Raw genomic sequence first — 16,973 nt, 5'->3', positions numbered from 1 at the left:
CGGTCACGCTGCCTTCCCTGACTGCATCCTCCCAATTGCCTCCTTTACCTCCTGCTCTCCCACCGGCCCCTCCAGCCCTGCCCTATCCTCCTCTCCCAACCTCGGATACTCCAACCTGACCAGGAACTCCCTCATCTCTCGCTCCTCTCCCGGTGGCTCTGACCTGTACAATGTCTCATAGAATTCTTCAAAAATACTATATTCTCCCCAAGTTCATAGACTGCTCCCCTCGCCCGGCACTCTGCTTTTCCCATATACAACCGGTCAAACATTGCCTGAAGCTCTTTTCCCCTGGCCAAGGGTGTCGGATCCTGGTCCCCCATTATATCCCCCACCGATGTGGTCAGCTCTGAGATGTACAGTAGCAGATAATCAGCATATAAGGATAGACTATGCTCCACCCCCCCCCCCCCCCACCTCACTATCCCCTTCTACAACCCCGAGCGCGATGGCCAAAGGCTTTATAGCCGGTGCAATCAACAGGGGGGACATAGGACACCCCTACCTCGTACCTGGTGACATCTCCTCTGTCAGTTTTTGCCGCTCCTCTCTCTGCTCCTTGTCCACCTTACCTTAAACGAGATCACCTGCCCCATTACTGCTGCCTTCAGAAATAATAATAATAATAATCGCTTATTGTCATACGTAGGCTTCAATGATGTAACTGTGAAAAGCCCCTAGTCACCACATTCCGGCGCCTGTTCGGGGAGGCTGGTACGGGAATTGAACCCGTGTTGCTGGCCTTGGTCTGCTTTACAAGCCAGCTGTTTAGCCCACTGTGTTGAACCTCCCAAGCCACCGACTGTGAAACTTTTTCTGTGCAATTAAACCCCACATATTCCTCGATCATCTTCCCAATCTTACCTCAAAAACTCCGGTCCCCTAACAACCCCACATCCATTCTCCACCCTGGCCTCTGAGCCATCCCCTTCTCCAAAACCACATCCACCCAATGTGGCGCATGGTCCGAAATCAATATCGCCGAATACTCAACATTTTGACCCCGGCCAACAACGCCTTCCCAACCATAAAAAAGTCTATTCTCGAGTACACTTAACGTACCGGGGAGAAAACGAATGCTACCGCTCCTGCTGGGGCAGGAATCTCCATGGGCCCACTCCTCCCATTCTCTCATGAACCCAGCCAATGTCTTCGCCCCCACTGACTGGGCCAGCAAGCGCGGCTGAGACCTCTCCACCTTCAGCTCTTGCAGCATATTCCTGTCCCTCCCATTATTAACTCATGGGTGTCCAAATCCCGGATGGCACCCAGCACCCACTTTGCAAACCCTGCATTATCCCAGTTGGGACCATAATCGCTTTCCAGCCTCCCCTCCCGCGCCCCCCGTCACAATCAGGTACCTTTACTCCTGGTCTGTCACCACCTTCTCCATCTGAAACCTCACCCACTTGTCCATCAATACCGCTACGGCCGGACCCTGCTAGAAAACCCCGAATGGAAAACCTGACTCACCCAACCCTTCCTGAGTCTCACCTGAGCCTTCACCCTCAGATGGGTCTCCTGCAGCATCATCACAGCAGCCTTTGGACTCTTCAAATGTGCAAACACCCTCGGTCTCTTCACTGGACCCCTTAACCCCCCCCTCACGTTCCACGTTACTATTCAGACTGGGGGTCTCTCACCCCACCCCCCTGCCCCTCCTATCCGCCATCATTATAACCCATCCTGGAATCAGGCCTGACCCGCCCCATCCCTTTTTGCCGTCGAACCCCTTATAGAAGGTCATAGTATGGTAATGGGGTAGTAAAATACAACAGGATGAGAACGTCAGAACTCACATAAATCGCAAAACAAAGTGTTCATAGAATCCCTGCAGTGCAGAAATAGGCCATTTGGTCCATCGAGTGTACACACTGACCCTCGGAAAGACCACTCTACCTCGGCCCACTCCCTCGCCCTATCCCCATAACCCCGCATATTGATCAGGGCCAATCCACTTGTACGTCTTTGGGTGAAACAGTGCAGTTAATTTGATCTACACACACATGGTAAAATAACTGAAATCAGATTGGACACAGGATGGCTGGTAAGTGAATTAGAAACATTCATTTTGATGCAATAGGGATTCCCTTTTGGCATATTAGAAATATTATTGGTGGTGATTATGTGAGAGCTGACCTGCTTGATGTTGATTTAATAACAGAAGAGTTTCAGTCCTGAGATTAGTAGTTACCCACTTGAATAAAAATCTGCTTTCAAAGGTATGGAAAGCTTGTGATTTTATTCACTGATCTTTAAATGAATTGGAGAATAGGAGAATTGTAGCAAGGAGCTACAGCTGCAAATTAACAGAATTAACCTGCAAAGAGGGAATAGAATCCCTGAAAGAATTGTGCAGGCAAATACTTTTGCCATTTGTATTTTACTTCTTTGTTGGCAATGTTGACGTTTTTTCCCAATTAAATGCCCAAGGGCAGCACGGTAGCACAGTGGTTAGCACAGTTGCTTCACAGCTCCATGGTCCCGGGTTTGATTCCCGGCTGGGCCACTGTCTGTGCGGAGTCTGCACGTTCTCCCCGTATCTGCATGGGTTTCCCCCGGGTGCTCCGGTTTCCTCCCACAGTCCAAAGATGTGCTGGTTAGGTGGATTGGCCATGCTAAATTGCCCGTAGTGTCCTAAAAAGTAAGGTATGGGGGGGGTTGTTGGGTTACGGGTATAGGGTGGATACGTGGGTTTGAGTAGGGTGATCATTGCTCGGCACAACATCGAGGGCCGAAGGGCCTGTTCTGTGCTGTACTGTCCTATGTTCTATGTACATTCTCTTGGATTGTTTATTTGAAAATGAAACCCCATTTCTGAGAGGCTCAGTGATTTATAGAAACATAAAAAATAGGTGCTGGAATAAGCCATTCAGCCCTTCAAGCCTGCACCGCCATTCAATATGATCATGGCTGATCATGCAAATTCAGTAGCCCACTCCCGCTTTCTCTCCATACCCCTTGATCCCTTTAGCCACAAGGGCTACGTCCAGCTCCCTCTTGAATATATCCAAATAACTGGCCCCAATAGCTTTCTGTGATAGAGAATTCCTCAAGTTCACAACTCTCTGAGAGAAGAGGTTCCTCATCTCAGTCCTGAATGGCTTATCCCTTGTTCTTAGGCTGTGACCCCAAATTCTGGACGTCCCCAACATCAGGAACATTCTTCCTGCATCACTTCTGTCCAGTTCAATCAGGATTTTATATGTTTCTATGAGAACCCCTATCAATCTTCTAAATCCAGTGAGTACAAGCCCAGTCGATCCAGTCTTTCTTCATATGTCAGTCCTCCCATCCTGGGAATTAGTCTGGTGAACCTTCACTGGACACCCTCAATAGCAAGAGTGTCCTTCCTCAAACTAGGAGACCAAAACTGCACAGAATACCCAAGATGTGGCCTCACAAAGGCCCTGTATAGCTGCAGCAAGGCATCCCTACTCCTGTACTTAGATCGTCTTGCGATGAAGGTCAGCATGCCATTAGATTTCCTCACCACCTGCTGTACCTGCATGCCAGCCTACAGCGACTGTTCCACCGTGACACCCAGGTCTTGTTGAACTTCCCCTTTTCTTAAACTGCCACCATTCAGATAATAATCTGCCTTCTTGTTTTTGCCACCAAAGTGGATAACCTCCCATTTACCCACATTATACTGCATTTGCCAAGTATTTCCCCCTCAGCAGCCTGTCCAAGTCACCTTGCAGCCTCTTTGCATCCTCCTCACAGCACACGCTGCCATCCAGCTTAGTGTCATCTGCAAATCTGGAGATACTGCATGCAATTCCTTCGCCCAAATCATTAATGTATAGTGTGAACTGCTGGGGTCCCAGCAATGAACCCTGCGCCAGCCCACTCATCACTGCCTGCCAGTCTGAAAAGGACCTGTTTATTGCTACTCTCTGCTTCCTGTTCTCTATCCATGTCAATATATTACCTCCAATACCATGGGTTTTCATTTTTCTCACTAATCTCTTGCGTGGGACCTTGTCGAAAGCCTTTTGAAAGTCCAAATACACAACATCCACTGGTTCGTTCTTGTCCATTCTACTGGTCACATCCTCAAAATAATTTCAGAAAATTTGTCAAGCATAATTTCCCTTTGGTAAATCCATGCTGACTTGGACCGATCCTGTCCCCACTTTCCAAATGCTCGGTTATTTCATCCTTCATAATTGACTCCAGCATTTTCCCCACCACTGATGTCAGGCTAACCGGTCTGTAATTCCCCATTTTCTCTCCCTCCTTTTTTAATAAGTGGGGCTACATTAGCTCCAATCCCTTGGAACTCTTCCAGAGTCTATAGAATACGTCCACTATTTCTAGGGCCACTTCCTTAAGTACTGTGGGATGCAGAGCATCAGGCCCTAGGGTCATGTTGGGTTTTAATCCCATCAATTCCCCAATACAATTTTCTGAATAATAAGGATTTCCTTCAGTTGCTCCTTCATGCTAGACCCTCCGTCACCTAGTATTTACGGAAGGTTATTTGTGTCCTCCTTAGTGAAGACAGATCCAAAATAATTATTCAACTGGTCTGCCATCTCTTTGTCGGCCATCATGAATTCACCTGATTCGAACTGTAAGAGACCTACATTTGTCTTCACCAGTCTTTTTCTCTTCACATATCTGCAGTCAGTTTTTAAGTTTTTATGTTTTCTGCAAGCTTACTCTTGTATTTTATTTCCCCTTCTGAATTAAACCCTTTGTCCTCCTCTGCTGAATTTTGCCCAGTCCTCAGGCGTGCTGCTTTTTCTGGCTAATCTATATGCCTCCTCTTTGGCTTTAACATTATTCATGATTTCCCTTGTTAGCCATGGTTGAGACACCTTCCCCGTCTTATTCTCGCACCAGACATGGATGTACAATTGTTGAAGTTAAACGATAATGTATCTGTGGGTGGTTTACGGTTTTTAATTATGTGTAAGTGGTTAAATCTAAACAAACAAAAGCTTAGAATTTGTTAAATTACTATTTTTATTTGCACAGATCCCAATTTCATACCAGTTACTGAGGGGAGTGGGAAGGAAAGAAAAGTGTCTGCAATGGTGCCTGATACATAATGAAAAAAGCCAGGCTTCGAGTGTATCGTTCATTCGTATTTTTAGGTTTCGTTGTCAGTACTGAAACTTTCAATCTGAGTGAACGCAAGATTATAGTAAATACAGTAGTTAGTTGCATCAGACTTTATGCGCATAATTAAAGCAATTGCAGTAGTGAGTGCTGATTGTGTTGTGCTGGTTGTTGTAACATGGGGACAGGTAGGTGAATGCAACCTGTTCAACTGCAGACTATGTCCAGTTATGTAGGCTGTGTGCAGCTGCAAACCCTCCCAGTAACTGTCACTGTCCGGCTGCACAGTCCAGACTCTGCCTAGTATGCAGAAGCTGTTCATTTGCAGTCTCTGTGCTGTTGCACACTCTGCAGGGTTGCACACTGCAGTCTCTGTGCTGCTGCACACTCTGCAGGGTTGCACACTCTGCAGTCTCTGTGCTGTTGCACACTGCAGGGTTGCACACTGCAGTCTCTGTGGTGTTACGCACTCTGCAGGGTTGCACACTCTGCAGTCTCTGTGCTGTTGCACACTCTGCTGTCTCTGTGCTATTGCACACTCTGCAGTCTCTGTGCTGTTGCACACTTTGGAGGGTTGCACACTCTGCAATCGCTGTGCTGTTGCACACTGCAGGGTTGCACACTCTGCTGTCTCTGTGCTATTGCACACTCTGCTGTCTCTGTGCTATTGCACACTCTGCAGTCTCTGTGCTGTTGCACACTTTGGAGGGTTGCACACTCTGCAATCGCTGTGCTGTTGCACACTGCAGGGTTGCACACTCTGCTGTCTCTGTGCTATTGCACACTCTGCTGTCGCTGTGCTATTGAACACTCTGCTGTCTCTGTGCTATTGCACACTGCAGTCTCTGTGCAGTTGCACATTCTGTAGTCTCTGTGCAGTTGCACATTCTGCAGTCTCTGTGCAGTTGCACACTCTGCAGGGTTGCACACTCTGCAGTCTCTGTGCTGTTGCACACTACAGGGTTGCACACTGCAGTCTCTGTGCTGTTGCACACTCTGCAGGGTTGCACACTCTGCAGACTCTGTGTGATTGCACACTCAGCAGGGTAGCACGTTCTGCAGTCTCTGTGCTCTTGCACACTCTGCAGTCTCTGTGCTTTTGCACACTCTGCAGTCTCTGTGCTGTTGCACACTTGACAGGGTTGCACACTCTGCAGTCTCTGTGCTGTCGCACACGCTGCAGTCTCTGTGCTGTCGCACACTCTGCAGGGTTGCACACTCTGCAGACTCTGCGATTGCACACTCGGCAGTGTTGCACACTCTGCAGTTTCTGTGCTGTCGCACACTCTGCAGTCACTGTGCTGTTGCACACTCGGCAGTCCCTGTGCTCTTGCACACTGCAGGATTGCACACACTGCAGTTCCTGTGCTGTTGCACACTCTGCAGGGTTGCACACTCTGCAGTCCCTGTGCTGTTGCACACTCAGCAGGGTTGCACACACTGCAGTCGCTGTGCTGTTGCACATCGGCAGTCCCTGTGCTCTTGCACACTGCAGGATTGCACACACTGCAGTTCCTGTGCTGTTGCACACTCTGCAGGGTTGCACACTCTGCAGTCCCTTTGCTGTTGCACACTCGGCAGTCCCTGTGCTCTTGCACACTCTGCAGGATTGCACACACTGCAGTCGCTGTGCTGTTGCACACTCTGCAGGATTGCACACACTGCAGTCCCTGTGCTGTTGCACACTCGGCAGTCCCTGTGCTCTTGCACACTCTGCAGGATTGCACACACTGCAGTCGCTGTGCTGTTGCACACTCTGCAGGGTTGCACACACTGCAGTCGCTATGCTGTTGCACACTCTGCGGGATTTCACACACTGCAGTCGCTGTGCTATTGCACACTGCAGGGTTGCACACTCTGCAGTCCCTGTGCTGTTGCACACTCGGCATTCCTGTGCTATTGCACACCGCCGTACCTTGTCCACATTTGCCGCCCAATAATAATGAAACACGTTTGGCAAAGCCAACCCCCCCGGCTGCCTCTGACTCCTCACCCTCGGCACCTTCCCCGCCCATACAAAGTCAGAGATGATTGTCCAATTTCCGAAAAAAGGCCTTTGGAATAAAGATCGGGAGAGCCTGAAAGATAAACAAGAACCTCGGCAGAATATTCATTTTCACCACTTGGACCCTTCCCGCCAATGTTAAGTGCAGTATATCCCACCTCTAAAAATCCTCCCTGGCCTCCTCCACCAGCTTTGTTAAGTTCCACTTATGGAGCCCTGTCCATTCCCTCGCTACCTGAATCCCCAAGTACCTAAACCTATCCCTCGTTACCATAAATGGTATCCCCCCTAAATTAGCCTGCTGTGCCAGCTCATTCACCGGGAATACCTCGCTTTTCCCTACATTCAGCTTGTATCCCGAGAACCCTCCAAACCTTCCCAACAGGCCCATAATCCTTCCCATACTCTCCAACGGATCCGAAACATACAGCAAGAGGTCAACGGCATAGAGCGACACCCGATGCTCCCTCTGTCCCCTCATTATCCCCTGCCACTCCGCTGACCCCTGAGTCCATCACCAATGGCACTATGGCCAGTGCAAACAGCAGCGGCGACAGCGGGCACCCCTGCCTCGTACCCCTGTGTAAGTCAAAGCTTTGTGAGCTCATATCATTCATCCTCACCCTCGCCCTTGGTGCCACATACAGCAACCGCCCCCATGCCACAAATCTCGGCCCAAATCCAAACCTTCCCAAAACTTTTAACAAGTACTGCCACTCCACCCAATCAAATGCTTTCTCTGCGTCCATGGACATCATCACCTCCGGTACCAGAGCTCTCGACGGATTCATCACAACATTCAACAGCCGTCTTATATTACTCGCGAGCTGCCAGCCTTTCACGAAGCCTGTTTGATCTTCTGCAACCACTCCCGGGACACAATCCTCCATCCTCCCCGCCAACAACTTAGCCAATACTTTCACATCCATGTTCAATATTGATATGGGTCTATACGACCCACATTCCACCAGATCCTTCCCTTTTTTTGGGATTAGTGTGATTACTGCCTGCTTCATCCTCTCCAGCAACTCCCCTTCTCCATTGCTTCATTAAACACCCCCAACAAATGTGGTGCCAGGCCCGCCTCAAATTCCTTTTAAAATTCCGCTGGGTACCCAGCCGGCCCAGGGGCCTTCCCCAACTTCATACCCCTGATGCTATCCAGCACCTCCCTCAGCCCCAGGGGCTCCTCCAATGCCTGCCTCTTTGCTTCCTTCTGCAGCTCGCCTTCTCCGCATACTTGTATTGCACCCCTCGTGCCCCACTCAGTTACCCTACCGCCCTCCCTGTTGTCAGCCTGTCAAATTGTCTCTGCAACTTTTTCCTCCTTGCCAATCCCTCCACGGTGGGCACCCTCGAATATTCCCTATCCACCTCCACTATCTCGCTCACTAGATGGTCATGTTCCGCCCTCCTTTCCTTATTCGCACGAACCGTAAATGAGATAATTTCTCCCCGGACCACTGCTTTCAGTGCTTCCCAAAAAATGCCCGCCGACACCTCACCATTCTGATTGAACTCCACACAATCCCTAATGGCCAACCGCACCTTAGCACAAAAACCTCCATCTGCCAACAACCCCGAGTTAAACCTCCACCCTGGCCTCTGCTCTCGCACACTCTGCAGTCTCTGTGCTGTTGCACACTGCAGGGTTGCACACTGCAGTCTCTGTGCTATTGCACACTCTGCAGTCTCTGTGCTGTTGCACGCTTTGGAGTGTTGCACACTCTGAAATCGCTGTGCTGTTGCACACTGCAGGGTTGCACACTCTGCTGTCTCTGTGCTGTTGCACGCTTTGGAGGGTTGCACACTCTGAAATCGCTGTGCTGTTGTACACTGCAGGGTTGCACACTCTGCAGTCTCTGTGCTGTTGTACAGAGTGTGCAACCCTGCAGTCTCTGTGGTGTTACACACTGCAGGGTTGCACACTCTGCTGTCTCTGTGGTATTGCACACTCTGCAGTCGCTGTGCTGTTGCACACTCTGCAGGGTTGCACACTCTGCAGGCGCTGTGCTGTTGTACACTGCAGGGTTGCACACTCTGCAGTCTCTGTGCTGTTGTACAGAGTGTGCAACCCTGCAGTCTCTGTGGTGTTACACACTGCAGGGTTGCACACTCTGCTGTCTCTGTGGTATTGCACACTCTGCAGTCGCTGTGCTGTTGCACACTCTGCAGGGTTGCACACTCTGCAGGCGCTGTGCTGTTGCACACTCTGCAGGGTTGCACTCTGCAGTCTCTGTGCCGTTGCACACTTTGCAGGGTTGCAAACCCTGTCTCTGTGCTGTTGCACACTGCCGTCGCTGTGCTGTTGCACACGCTGCAGTCTCTGCTGTTGCACGCTCTGCGCTGTTGCACACTCTGCAGTCTGTGCTGTTGCACACTGCGGTCTCTGTGGTGTTGTACACTGCGGTCTCTGTGCTGTTGTACACGCTGCAGTCTCTGTGCTGTTGCACACTGCAGTCACTGCTGTTGCACACTGCAGTCTCTGTGCTGTTGCACACTGCAGTCACTGCTGTTGCACACTGCAGTCTCTGTGCTGTTGCACACTCTGCAGTCTGCGCTGCTGCACTATTTGCAGTCTGTACCGTTGCACACTCTGTGGTCTCTGTGCTGTTGCACACTCAGCAGGGTTGCCCACTCTGCAGGGTTGCACACTGCAAGTTTGGACACTCTGCAGTCTCTGGAAACAACTCAGGTAAAAATAAAGATCTTTGCTACAAGTATCCAATTAGCAAAGTCCGCAGTGACCAATGAGAGAGCGCGAGCAGGTTTGTTATAAAAGGACACAGAGCTGACAGCACGGCTGCAGAAAGAAGGCGGATCTGAGTTAGGGGAGGGCAGAGTCACTCCCGGCTGCACACCGAGGGTGGGCAGAGATACTGAGTCAGTCCCGGCTGCACACAGAGAGAGGGCAGAGTCACTCCCGGCTGCACACCGAGGGTGGGCAGAGACACTGAGTCAGTCCCGGCTGCACACAGAGAGAGGGCAGAGACCCAGGAGGGCAGAGTCACTCCCGGCTGCACACAGAGAGGGCAGAGTCAGGGGAGGGCAGAGTTAGGGGAGGGCAGAGTCACTGAGTCAGTCCCGGCTGCAGCACCTTCCAGCCCTCCTGCAGAGCTTTGCTTCCTCCTGTCTTGTAGCACCACCATCGCTGCTGTTTGACATGCGCCTGATTCAGAACATGTCGACGATCCAGGAATACGGACCTGCGGAATATACCCCCAACAACCGGGTCATCAAGATCGCGGTGATCGGTGGCAGCGCCGTGGGTAAAACCGGTAAGAAAATGGGGCTGCAGACTGCGAGTGGCGCCGGGGGCGCTTCAATGTTCTTTGAGCGGGTGGATTGGGACTCTCAGCCCAGGGGTGTGCCAGACACATTTGCTGCTCCCACTGCTTGTCTGGCCAGTCGGCTAGACCAGTATTTCAGTATGTTCGGAGAGGAGCTCTCATTTTGTCTTCAAGAAAGTTTCTGCTCCCCACGCGGCGAAAAGGGTTTCTGCCAAATGGGAATAAAGTCCGTGTTTTGTTTTGGGGGATAGCGGTCTGGACAAACACTTTGTTGACAGCTGCAGCTCTGGGTGCCCCCCCCCCCCCGTGAAATGTCGGGCTGGGGTCTTTATCCTTTGACGAACAGCTTCATGTTGACGTTTGTTTCTTTTCTCTCTCAGCTTTGGTGGTACGATTTCTAACCAGAAGATTCATCGGAGACTATGAAAGAAATGCAGGTAAGAGTTATGTTGTTCCCCAGCCGTTTGAAAACATTTAATACCTGAGTCACAGCTTCCTCCTTTTATCTGCATGGAAATTAAAATTGGACAGATCAAGCAAGTAATTTTGGAGTTTTTTTCTAAACAGCTAATCTTGTATCTTCAGGTACTTTATACTCGAGACAAGTTCAAGTAGATAGAGAACAACTTGCACTACAAGTTCAAGACACACCAGGTGTTCAGGTGAGATTTTCTTTCCCTGCCTCTTTTCACCCTCTCAATTGTACTTCAGGTAGAAACCTCATGGGGAGGAGAGGCCGTACACAAACAAATGTTCTTCTCGTCAGATTATGCCACCAATGTGAAGACTTGGGACAGTTCACCTGAATCCAGATGAGAGGGGATGATATTGGCTCAGTGGATTGTTCGATACTCAAACTGAACATTCTTTAACCTGCTTTGACGCTTGATTTTTGTAACTATTTTGGACATTCCTTCCTTACATTATTTAGAAATTTCACTTCAATGTACTTGGGCTCTTGCTTTTTTTTAAACTTAGATTTTTTAGTGGTTGTTGGATTAGGTGCTGCCCAATTCTTGCCTGCTAACTGCACACATCCAACTTTGCCAGTAACCCATGTATTTGCCTAGTTGGAGGCTGAGGCAAGCCAAGCAGAGCAAGATTATTCTGAATATCCCCCTGAGATAGCTGATTTCAGCCAAGCCAGCAGTTGATACCCCAGGTTAGGGGAATAATAGTCAGGATTCCAGTGACACCCTGTTTAAAATTGTTTGGTTTGCCAGTTGTGATCCCAGGCTAAACAACATTCTGACACTTGATGCTGAGGATTATTTGTGAACTATCACTTCGGGGAGGCTGCCTGTGGCACTTGGAACGAAGTCAGGACAAAATGCTAAATTTATCAGAGATGGAATAGGAGGGAACTGTATGTAGTAAGAGTTTGTTTTCATTCTGCTATCCCAGCAGGTTAGCTAGACAATCATGTCAATAACTAGCTTTGAAAGAAGTCTCCCAAGTACAAACTAGTCAGTAAAAAAAAAAATGCAGCATTTCACTAGCCTATGGGGTTTGAGGCACTGCTTTGTTTTGTTATCCAGACATTAAACTGCCTTTGTTCAGAAGGTCTTTGACCTGAAATGTTAATGGTTGTCTTCGCAGATGCTGTCAGACCCACTGAGTAGTTCCAACATTTTTTGTTATTTCAGAATCCCAACAACCGTAGTATTTTGCTTTTGGTTAAACTAATAGCTCCTATTAAGCTGGCATAATAACATGGGCCGTTATGTTGGCCACAAGACTTAGCCCTTAACATTGCTGAAGATTCATTGTACAGCAAGAGTCCATCCATTTTAATGGCCATTTTCATTCTTAAATTGGTGGGGGAGCACTTAACAGTTGTGATACAGGAGACATTCTGTACTATTCCTATTGATTCTTTACTTAATAAATAGTGCTGCTTGAACAGACATTTCAGAAGGCAGAAAATCCCTTGTTGCTGAACCAGTTGGTGTGCTTTAGCAGATGTAGCCACATTCCTGAAGCACTGTAACACTACCATTGTCCAAACTGTGAGAAGTTCTATAGTTTCACGGTCCATTAATCTGCATTCTGTGGTAAGCTGTTGGACACATGTCAAGTTGATGTGTTTCATCTTACTACAGTTAAATCCAGAACAGGAATACCAGCTTCTTGTCAGTACTTCAAATAAGATGATTACTTGAATACATGTGCTGTACGTAGAATTAAGAATTATATGCTGCTCAGAAAAGCCTAGAATTTCTTTGTCTAAATGTGTCACATTTGTACCAATGATTTATGAACAATTGAGTATTGCAGAGAGGAATGAGGCTGCTTCCCCAGTTGCCTGAGTTTTGCTTTTCTGATGTAGTGTTTCACAAACTGGCTCTTCACTCACCTACCGACCCCATTCCAAAACTGAAAACAGCAAAAATTATTTTAGTGCTCTAACTTATGTTTCAGTAACTATAGTTCTGATGTGAAGGCTCACCAGAACTAATGTACTCAATTTGGAATCTATTCGCTCCAACTGATTCTTCTGAGTGCAGGGTGTAAGGTCGAGTCACAAATGCCCCTATATGGATAGGGGCAGAATTCAAACAATCCTCCTCCACCAAACATAAAATCTATTCTGGAGTTCCACATAAAGCCTAGTATTTACGTTCCCATTTGGATGGGGTACATCCAACAAATTTTTGTTTGTTCAAATAAACAAATTAATATTCAGCATATTTAACTCTTCTATAATATTGTGGAATGCTTCTTTATTTCCATAAACCTCTTAATTTCTTAATCCATCCTGACATTCACCCAGTTTAGGTTGTCATGATAGTTCCTATATTTCTTCTCCACACTCCTCTGTCACTCTATCATGGGCTGTTTATGTACTCTTTAAGCTTGCCTGGTGGGGATTTCTTCCCACTTCACCCCATCAAAGGAGAACAATGCTGCAGTCACACACACCTTTGCTTTTCAGGACCATTGAATCTGAAGAACTTTTCCAGCTTTGCACTTTACCATACTCAACCCAGGTGCTCTTCCTTTGTTCTCCCACTGAGACCTGTCCCAGGTTCTCCAGCCTCCCCACTCCTCAAGCTAGGATAACTAGCTTGCCGGGTGATATTGGTCTCTGGGAGGTCCTTCATATTTGGAATGCCCTTTAGATGACGAACATAGAACTTTAATATGGGAGGAGAGAGTATCGATTAATAATCCGGTGTTTCTGGAAAAGTGTGGGTCTGCTGTAACATTACAGGTTTTTAGCTGTTTGCCACTCAAGTCTATTTTAAAACCTTATGTCAGTCCATTTAGCCTACTCGAGACAAGAACATTATTTATAGATAGCCTGGACTTGAGGTTACTGAACCGATCAAATGGAATATTGAATTCAAACTAAGTGGGCTGAATTTGTACCTTCCGCCACTAATCTATATTTGGTTCATCAAGTATAAAGCATTTCAGTCATTTTCACTCCTGAAGTGGGAAACAGGTTGGTTCAATAATAGTACTGCCTGTTATGACTTTGCTGAAGTACAACACCTTTTGTGCTTTTTGCAGCCATACAGCTGAATAAACATAGCCATGTCATAGTAAAGCCATTATGTAGCTCAGACAAAACCAACTGACCTAGAAATACAGCACAAATTATTATAACTGTTTTAGAACATAGAACAGTACAGCACAGAACAGGCCCTTCGGCCCTCGATGTTGCTGAGCTTTTGTATTTGTACTTTTTTGTATTTGCTTTTGTATTTGAGCTTTGTCCTTGTCTGCAAACTGAACTTTTGATAATATTTAAACTAGAAAGAAACCAATAGAATTTTCATTCAAATTAGACTTTGCTTACAATATTATTGATGCTATTTTCCTGCTTTTCATTATTTGTGGATTTTGGATTCAAACGTTTATCTAATCAAGGTAAATGTCTTTAATAGATATTTCTGTTTCTAGATAAGCGGACCAGGTCTGAGTTGCAATGACCTACTTAACAGATCCATACAATGGGCTGATGCAATTGTATTGGTTTATTCGATCACAGACTACAAAAGTTATGAACTCATCAGTCACCTTCACCAACATGTCTGCCGTGTGCATCCTGAGAGTAGGGTTCCTGTCATCATTGTAGGAAACAAGGCCGACCTCCTTCATGCCAAACAAGTGGAACCTCACCATGGCCTCCAGTTGGCAAACATACTAGGATGCACCTTCTATGAGGTATCTGCCAGTGAAAACTATAATGATGTGTACAATGCTTTTCATGTGCTTTGCAAAGAGATCAGTAAACAACAAATGAGCAGCAATGTTGAAAAGAGAAAAACGTCTATTATGCCTAGGCCAAAATCACCAAACATGCTGGATTTGAGGAGGCGGTTCAAGCAAGCTCTTTCTGCCAAAGTACGGACTGCAACATCTGTCTGAGGTGGCAGCTGAAGCTGTTGGTATTCTAAAAGAATGAGGCCTTTCATCATTGTCGACTTTTAAAGACTGGGACAAGTCAAACTGAGCATAAAATGATCTGGAAAGTCAACACTACAATCAGAAGCTGTATGTGTCTAGTGTAGTGGACCCATGTATTCCATCATCTGTGCACTTGATCATTGCCCAGCTAGTGATTTTAAGAATTAATACTTAATGGACATTTGCTATTTAAGGCTATGGTGGAAGCAGACCTCTGAACTGCCAGAAATGTCTGTCTGAGCTCCCTTTTGGGGGCCTCAGAAGGTTGTTAGTACAGTTTTTGTACAATGATTCTGAAACTGTGCATCAATGATGGATAACTCATTGGAACAAAGCTGAATTTGTTAAAACAGTACCTGTTTTATTTTTGCTTGTGGAAACTCCTATTATTGTATTTATCAGTTTAGCTGTTCAGTGTGTGCACCAATTACTTTACCCATTTTACAGTAAAATGACATTCATTGTTATACCTGCTGGAATGTACAGCTGATCCCATTCTTCAAGTGGGGAGTGCATGGCAGGAAGCATGGGTGCACACCTGATATTGTATTTCTGAGGAGCTGCTCTGCACTGAAAGCAGAGTGGAGCATTGAATCACTCTCCTGGTTACTTCTACTGAATTACAAATCTAACTGCTGTGCAAGTAGTTCAATATGCTGGATTTAGCCGTGGTATTTGCAGGTTTTCAATGAGCTAGCTTTCTGTTTAAATAAACACAACTGTTACATTGGCCATACTGCTCCATTTGCATTCCATTCTAATAAGTGGGAGTCAAACCGGACCTCCGTGTCCTCCTCTAAAACTATTTAAGATCTTCTGACCTTCACATTCCCCCTTCCCACCCAGCAATCTTGATTGTGTAAAGAAAATATAGCATGATGGCCTGCAGTTGAATTCCCCGCCATCACTCCATGACATAAGACCACAAGAATTCAATTGAAGCTTGTTAAATAAAACCAGGCATATACTGTCCGGATAGCTATTCCAAACTGAGCATTGACATCTGACCCCTGTGTTAAATGGGAAAACTTTGCTCATGCTAAGTGCACAGAGGATGGAAGCCAGCTTCGAAATGCACTTTATGAAAGCCACTTGTGCTTTAGCTTTAATCTGTTTACAGCGATGATTCCTCTCAAGAGGACAATGCATTTTCCAATATTTTGGCAAATAAACATTTGAACTAAGTATGCTGTTTTTTGGAAGGCTTGATTATTTACTTTCACAGATGTATATCTTGTCTTTGTCAAACCCGGGCATGTGTTTCTTGTCACTCTGGAAGTCCACAAACTGAAGTGGTTTGTTTTACCACTTCATGTTATTTTAGTCCTTGTAATACCTACTGGGTTCCAAACATACTTTGATGGCAAAGCACTTTATCCATATCCAATCTAACAATTGCAATTTTCCACCAACTCCATGTTTGCCATGCCCTTTTTGCACAAAGAGCCACAAAATTGTTCTGTTGGGGCTTGCATTAGTCTAGGGTTCTCAATCATTGGTCTATGCCGAAACATACTGCCACTTACTTAAACTATGCAATGTCACATACACTTTTTTTTTAAATTTAGAGTACCCAATTATTTTTCCAATTAAGGGGCAATTTAGTGTGGCCAATCTACCTATCCTGTACATCTTTGGGTTGTGGGGGTGAAACCCACGCAGATGCGGGGAGAATGTGCAAACACCACACGGACAGTGACCCAGGGCCGGGATTCAAACCCGGGTCCTCAGCGCTGTAGGCAGTAATGCTAACCACCGTGCTGCCCACCACATACATTTTTTTATTGAAAGAAGATACATTCCACTAAATTCAAGTGTTTTGTCAAAGGAGGAGTGATGAGCGGGCTCCAAATGAATAAGCCTTTCAAATGTAACTTTAATGTATTCCACTATTAGGCTAAATTTCTCGTCACCAAATGAAAGTAGATGGCATCCATTTGTATTTATAATTGTGGACTAGCTTAATCAGTGACTATAATAGTAATCTGAAAGACTCACTGCTATTGGTCATTTAAAATCAGGCATACATAGGATTCTAAACTATGTTTAAAAAGATAGAGAACCATACTTAGAAAAACCTCAAGTTCCTGGACTATGTTTAATCTAATTTTGGGGAAAATCAAGAATATGGTTAATTTACAATATGTGAAATATAATTATGGCTTAGAATCTTTTTTAAACACACTTGTGTA

General features: G+C 46.5%; 1 protein-coding gene across 1 annotated transcript; it reads left to right on the top strand.

The window, feature by feature from the left end:
- Positions 1 to 9,872: 9,872 nt before the first annotated feature.
- On the top strand, positions 9,873 to 15,966 carry rasl11b (RAS-like, family 11, member B). Its single transcript, XM_038791190.1, has 4 exons — positions 9,873 to 10,353; positions 10,746 to 10,802; positions 10,951 to 11,027; positions 14,275 to 15,966. The coding sequence occupies exons 1-4, from the start codon at positions 10,239 to 10,241 to the stop codon at positions 14,740 to 14,742; spliced, it is 717 nt and encodes a 238-aa protein (XP_038647118.1). The 5' UTR covers positions 9,873 to 10,238; the 3' UTR covers positions 14,743 to 15,966.
- The last annotated feature ends 1,007 nt before the right edge of the window (positions 15,967 to 16,973 follow it).

Source organism: Scyliorhinus canicula, chromosome 3 (genome assembly GCF_902713615.1).
Source record: "Scyliorhinus canicula chromosome 3, sScyCan1.1, whole genome shotgun sequence".
NCBI classification, from domain to species: domain Eukaryota; kingdom Metazoa; phylum Chordata; class Chondrichthyes; order Carcharhiniformes; family Scyliorhinidae; genus Scyliorhinus; species Scyliorhinus canicula.
The sequence above is the reverse complement of the archived record's forward strand: the minus strand, read 5'-3'. Positions and strand labels throughout refer to the sequence as shown.